Genomic DNA, 5156 nt, shown 5'->3' with positions numbered 1-5156 from the left:
ACGTTGCAGCTTATAACAACATAGGATACTAGTCAGCTAGTACGACCTTAAATTACGGCAAGCGATCGAGTGGTTCAGAAGGCTCTGTTGCTTGGTCACGTTGATTCATAAATCACCGGATTGCTATTTTTTGAGTGGTTAGAAATTCACTAGATCATAATTTTGTCGATATAAATAGATGCACGGCTATAGCTTGTAGATTGTATTAACAATGGCAGACACAGACCTAGACCACTGCAACGTTTGTAATTATCCGCGGTACATGTGTGATCTCGGGTTTTCATTTGAACTCCTCAACTGGTTCACCATATCTGCAGATTTCAAGACTAGCATGGTAAGCCCTATCACTGATCATCAGAAGTTGTTCATTAACATGTTCTAATATTAATTACATATGTGTAGGTCATACCTTGTAAATATGGGGACCACTTCACTCGTTATTGGAGGGGCGAGATGAAATTGGAAATGGAACCACTTCATGAATGGTACGAGTTCGAGGTAAAAAAAAGAGGGGCAAAATTCTACCTCGGAGGCGATTGGGAGATGTTCGCGAACATTTACAATATTAAGCAAGGCGATGAGCTGTGTTTTGTCCTTGGCCCAATCATCCACGAACACCTAACTGTTGGCCATTTACGCCGGCGGTCAGGCGGTATAGCACTGCCTAGTTGCACCATTGGTCGGTTTTGTTCGCATTATACTTACCCATTGTCTGGAAACTTATGGCATGAGTTAAACCTAATGAATATATCAATCTTTATCTTCAGCGGAATACGAGGCTGAGCAAGAGCGGGACAAGATGGAGGAATGTACAACCTCGGTCGACACTCAATAGTGGATGATGATGACGCTTCTTGCTACCGTTGCCCGTCTCCCGTCATAATTTATTTAAAAAAATTACGTCGCATGGGGCGTCTAGCTCGGTCGAGTGGCCAGGGTTGGTCCTGTGACTCGTTAGATCGACCAAGGTGAAAAATAGTTAGTCTACACCCTGCGTATCTAATAGAGTATTGATGGCAAGTGCACATCTTTGTCTGTTTTATGTTACATGATCTTAAGATGATAGAGAATACAATAAACCATTTATCAGAATTTGATGTTCTGTTAGATCCAATACCTGCGATGCAACGGTTTCTTGACCTTCAGCATCTTTTCTCCTTTGTAACACTTGGTACATTTTTTTAGCAAACACATGGAGAGGCGTTGAATCATCAACGTGGTGTCCTTTCACCATTCTGTTCGTGCTCTCACTACGTTGAGTCGACGTCATTCTCCCGCAGAAAATGTCCTTGAAGTAAGAAGCAATCCAGCTAGCTCGGAGCTCGTACAGACTACACAATGTTGGATCTGACTCGAGTTCGTACTCACTCACCATCTCCTGCCATGCATTCTCAAACTCTGCCGGGGTTAGTGGGTGATTAACGGCTGTGAGTAGCTTTTCCTCCAACCCTTTATTCGAGTGATAAAGTTTATTCAAACTCTCCGCGTGCTTGTTCAACATATGCCACCTGCAGAGCCTATGAATCGTCCTCACAAACACAGCTTGAAGAGCATTTGCCATAGCTTGGTCTTGATCTACATAGTAATTAATTATTAGTCAGCAAACAAATTGGTTACAAAGTGATTGGTTGGAGATGTGTATATGCAGACAGAAAAGGCCTTGTGTACCTGTCAGTATGCAAATAGGATCTTTTCTTTCCATGCAGTTCTTGAAAGTCCGAAAAACCCATTCAAAAGTTTTCTGTGTCTCGTCGCGGACGAGGACAAACCCAAATATTACATTCTGCAAATGATGGTTGCTCCCAACAAACATGCCCAATGGCATGCAATAAAAATTGCTCCTGTATGTGGTGTCGAATGTGACCACATCTCCAAACTCGGCATAGTTAGCTTGGCAGCTAGCATGACTCCAGAAAATATTTTTCACAACCCCTGCTGAATCGAATTCAATATCGTAATAAAATTTTGGGTTATGTGTTCTGTACTCACTGAAGAAGGCCATGAGCTTCTTTACATCATCCACTTGCTCCTCTCGTAAATTAGCCGCCCTTCTGCATTTCATATATCGGTTTGTATCAGTGCAGTGATGAAGTTAGCAGGTATGTTATCAACTGTCTTTAAAAAAATATGTATGCAACTGATTCGGTCTTGATTTACCTGTTTTCTAGGTCACGGTCATTCATTGGCAAGAGCTCAGGGTCTCCATTTAAGGTAGCCAACACATTCATGGTTGCGATAGGGGAGACGCCACTTTGCTGAAGATCATCAACATATTCCATAATTACCGGATCCTTGTTCTTCTGTGAACGCATGTGCTTCACCTCACATGGATTAGGGTTGAGAGCATGGTTATGCTCCAACTCTACATTCTCGTAGAACCATTCAGTTCCTTTCAGCTTGATCTTGACGGCAGCCTTGCAACCAACCCTCTTTGACATTTTTGCAAGTTTGCGCTCCCCGCCCGTCTTGTAAAATGTACTTGAACCTTGCCTATAGCAAGCATACAAGCGTGACATCGTCTTGTTCTTATGTTTCTTAATTCCAAATCCGGCTTCCCTGGCGTATTGCCGATAAAACTCATAGCCTTCTTCACATGTAGCAAAAACCATATTTTTCTTCGGAACAAAGTCCTCACGAACTTGCTCACCCTGAAATAGATTATTAACATAAACACATCAAAATATTGTCATAATTGTTTTGTTCCATACAGAAGTTGAGAGAACCTACATGTGTAAATTTTGCGTTCGGATCTGGTGTCATCATTTCTTGTGGTTGAACAGGTTGAGGCGGAGTTATCGTGGACAAGTGCATCGCTGGGTGGCGTGCTGTTGGGTTATCACCGGCCATCGATCCAGTTGAGCACCCGGCTCCCGATGTCCCAACGCCATGTTTTGGAGTGAGGTAAGAGGTATGTGCAATCGCACGGTCAGACACAACTACCTTCTCCGGAGATGCGGATGTGTCTTCCGGTTCTCGCCGCCGGACACATGGAGATGAGTCCATGTTATTTTCCTGCAAATTGCAAATTGATCAGCTTACATTTGCATGCCATAATTTTTTATTGATTTATTTCAGGAAGTGTCTAAATTCTCATCAATAATCATGGGCCAATAAAGAGAGATACTTTTTGAGGTAGTGGAGCACATGTGAGAGCAAGCTTTTCAGGATAATAACTTTTGAAGGGACTAGATACCTCGTTCATGCAACTATGTGCCATATAGTACATTTTGTTTTGTCCTCTCAAATGACACTATTTCTTGCAGATTGGAGATTAACTCAATACGTACGTACCACGGTTGATGTGGATGCCGGGGGGAAGAAATATGATATATATATATATATATACGCATGCGCGCACGAACTGTATTTCGGATTCAAACAGATCATTTTGGACGCATTACTAGTCTCCATTAAACATAATCTGGTTAATTAGTACTTAAACACCAACTACATCGGTTCATCATGAATCATTCTAAATCCAATGCAGGATAACTTTTTCAGAAACACAAACCTCAAACAATGCCGTGCGTGCCTTGCGCTCGTGCTGCACCTTGCCGAGATGGAGTTGAAAACGTGAATGAGCCAGCCGTTCTCGTCCGCCGGCCGCTGATCGCTGTAGTAGAGTTTTGGATTTTGGGGGCTTGCAGTTGGGCGGCTTCCGTTCTTTTCGTTACGTGGAGTTTGGGAATGGGCAGTACTCGAGACAGACGACGATCCTCACAGTCACAGGTTGCGCGAGCGACCGAGCTGCTGGGCTGGTGTCTGGGCTGCCGTGTCGTGCGCCACGTGGGCTGTATTTTGTTGGGCTGAGCGTAGGGGTGCTTCTATTGCAAAATCATTATCTTTTATTTTTTGTTGGGACAATTATAATTAAAAGCATTTTTGTTCTTATAACCGGTTCAAAATAAAATTATATTGCAGATCCTACCATACCTAATACTCCATCTAAACAAAGGAGTAATGTGGGAGGGCAATATAGACTTGTCAAATCCGTAAAAAAAAACACAACACAATACTAGCTTTCTTCGCCGCGGATGTGCCCGATCGCCGCCCTCTTCCTGTGGTGCCGCACTTGCCATCAATACTCTATTAGATACGCAGGGTGTAGACTAACTATTTTTCACCTTGGTCGATCTAACGAGTCACAGGACCAACCCTGGCCACTCGACCGAGCTAGACGCCCCATGCGACGTAATTTTTTTAAATAAATTATGACGGGAGACGGGCAACGGTAGCAAGAAGCGTCATCATCATCCACTATTGAGTGTCGACCGAGGTTGTACATTCCTCCATCTTGTCCCGCTCTTGCTCAGCCTCGTATTCCGCTGAAGATAAAGATTGATATATTCATTAGGTTTAACTCATGCCATAAGTTTCCAGACAATGGGTAAGTATAATGGGAACAAAACCGACCAATGGTGCAACTAGGCACTGCTATACCGCCTGACCGCCGGCGTAAATGGCCAACAGTTAGGTGTTCGTGGATGATTGGGCCAAGGACAAAACACAGCTCATCGCCTTGCTTAATATTGTAAATGTTCGCGAACATCTCCCAATCGCCTCCGAGGTAGAATTTTGCCCCTCTTTTTTTTACCTCGAACTCGTACCATTCATGAAGTGGTTCCATTTCCAATTTCATCTCGCCCCTCCAATAACGAGTGAAGTGGTCCCCATATTTACAAGGTATGACCTACACATATGTAATTAATATTAGAACATGTTAATGAACAACTTCTGATGATCAGTGATAGGGCTTACCATGCTAGTCTTGAAATCTGCAGATATGGTGAACCAGTCGAGGAGTTCAAATGAAAACCCGAGATCACACATGTACTGCGGATAATTACAAACGTTGCAGTGGTCTAGGTCTGTGTCTGCCATTGTTAATACAATCTACAAGCTATAGCCGTGCATCTATTTATATCGACAAAATTATGATCTAGTGAATTTCTAACCACTCAAAAAATAGCAATCCGGTGATTTATGAATCAACGTGACCAAGCAACAGAGCCTTCTGAACCACTCGATCGCTTGCCGTAATTTAAGGTCGTACTAGCTGACTAGCATCCTATGTTGTTATAAGCTGCAACGTAACTTTCTTATGTCTCATCCAAACACAGTGGACACTCCTCACAAATTATGCCCCCTGCTGCCTC

At 43.1% G+C, this 5156-nt stretch overlaps 3 protein-coding genes across 5 annotated transcripts; 1 reads left to right on the top strand and 2 right to left on the bottom strand.

Moving 5' to 3' along the window:
- The first annotated feature begins 225 nt into the window (after positions 1 to 225).
- Positions 226 to 1089, top strand: LOC112269489. Of its 2 annotated transcripts, none has more exons than XM_024456297.1 (3): positions 226 to 334; positions 403 to 652; positions 768 to 1089. In XM_024456297.1, exons 1-3 carry the CDS (start codon positions 263 to 265, stop codon positions 833 to 835), a joined length of 390 nt encoding a protein of 129 aa, XP_024312065.1. In that variant the 5' UTR covers positions 226 to 262; the 3' UTR covers positions 836 to 1089. The 2 variants fall into 2 exon arrangements, with proteins under 2 accessions (XP_024312065.1, XP_024312064.1); XM_024456296.1 differs by having other exon boundaries at positions 403 to 679.
- A 441-nt stretch (positions 1090 to 1530) lies between these two features.
- On the bottom strand, positions 1531 to 2847 carry LOC104581293 (protein FAR1-RELATED SEQUENCE 5-like). The gene is made up of 4 exons (XM_024456039.1): positions 2728 to 2847; positions 2158 to 2648; positions 1727 to 2051; positions 1531 to 1575 (listed from the first exon to the last, which is right to left on the bottom strand). Exons 1-4 carry the CDS (start codon positions 2845 to 2847, stop codon positions 1531 to 1533), a joined length of 981 nt encoding a protein of 326 aa, XP_024311807.1.
- Positions 2848 to 3869: 1022 nt separating this feature from the next.
- LOC112269482 lies at positions 3870 to 4884 on the bottom strand. 2 transcript variants are annotated; one of them, XM_024456275.1, is made up of 3 exons: positions 4759 to 4884; positions 4414 to 4690; positions 3870 to 4325 (listed from the first exon to the last, which is right to left on the bottom strand). In XM_024456275.1, exons 1-3 carry the CDS (start codon positions 4879 to 4881, stop codon positions 4258 to 4260), a joined length of 468 nt encoding a protein of 155 aa, XP_024312043.1. In that variant the 5' UTR covers positions 4882 to 4884; the 3' UTR covers positions 3870 to 4257. The 2 variants fall into 2 exon arrangements, with proteins under 2 accessions (XP_024312043.1, XP_024312044.1); XM_024456276.1 differs by having other exon boundaries at positions 4441 to 4690.
- Between the last annotated feature and the right edge of the window lie 272 nt (positions 4885 to 5156).

This window comes from Brachypodium distachyon, chromosome 5, assembly GCF_000005505.3.
Source record: "Brachypodium distachyon strain Bd21 chromosome 5, Brachypodium_distachyon_v3.0, whole genome shotgun sequence".
Classification (NCBI taxonomy): domain Eukaryota; kingdom Viridiplantae; phylum Streptophyta; class Magnoliopsida; order Poales; family Poaceae; genus Brachypodium; species Brachypodium distachyon.
Note: the sequence above shows the minus strand (reverse complement) of the source record. Positions and strands in the feature narration are given on the sequence as shown.

Excerpts from the sequence above, each read along its gene's own strand:
- LOC112269489 (XM_024456296.1), top strand. The coding sequence starts at position 263 with ATGTGTGATCTCGGGTTTTCATTTGAACTCCTCAACTGGTTCACCATA. Across the intron at positions 335-402 it reads CAGATTTCAAGACTAGCATG|GTCATACCTTGTAAATATGG; the intron begins GTAAGCCCTATC and ends ACATATGTGTAG. Across the intron at positions 680-767 it reads ACTGCCTAGTTGCACCATTG|CGGAATACGAGGCTGAGCAA; the intron begins GTCGGTTTTGTT and ends CTTTATCTTCAG.
- LOC104581293 (XM_024456039.1), bottom strand. The coding sequence starts at position 2,847 with ATGGCCGGTGATAACCCAACAGCACGCCACCCAGCGATGCACTTGTCC. Across the intron at positions 2,052-2,157 it reads GACCGTGACCTAGAAAACAG|AAGGGCGGCTAATTTACGAG; the intron begins GTAAATCAAGAC and ends TATGAAATGCAG. Across the intron at positions 1,576-1,726 it reads CACAGAAAACTTTTGAATGG|ATCAAGACCAAGCTATGGCA; the intron begins GTTTTTCGGACT and ends ATTACTATGTAG.
- LOC112269482 (XM_024456275.1), bottom strand. The coding sequence starts at position 4,881 with ATGGCAGACACAGACCTAGACCACTGCAACGTTTGTAATTATCCGCAG. Across the intron at positions 4,691-4,758 it reads CAGATTTCAAGACTAGCATG|GTCATACCTTGTAAATATGG; the intron begins GTAAGCCCTATC and ends ACATATGTGTAG. Across the intron at positions 4,326-4,413 it reads AGTGCCTAGTTGCACCATTG|CGGAATACGAGGCTGAGCAA; the intron begins GTCGGTTTTGTT and ends CTTTATCTTCAG.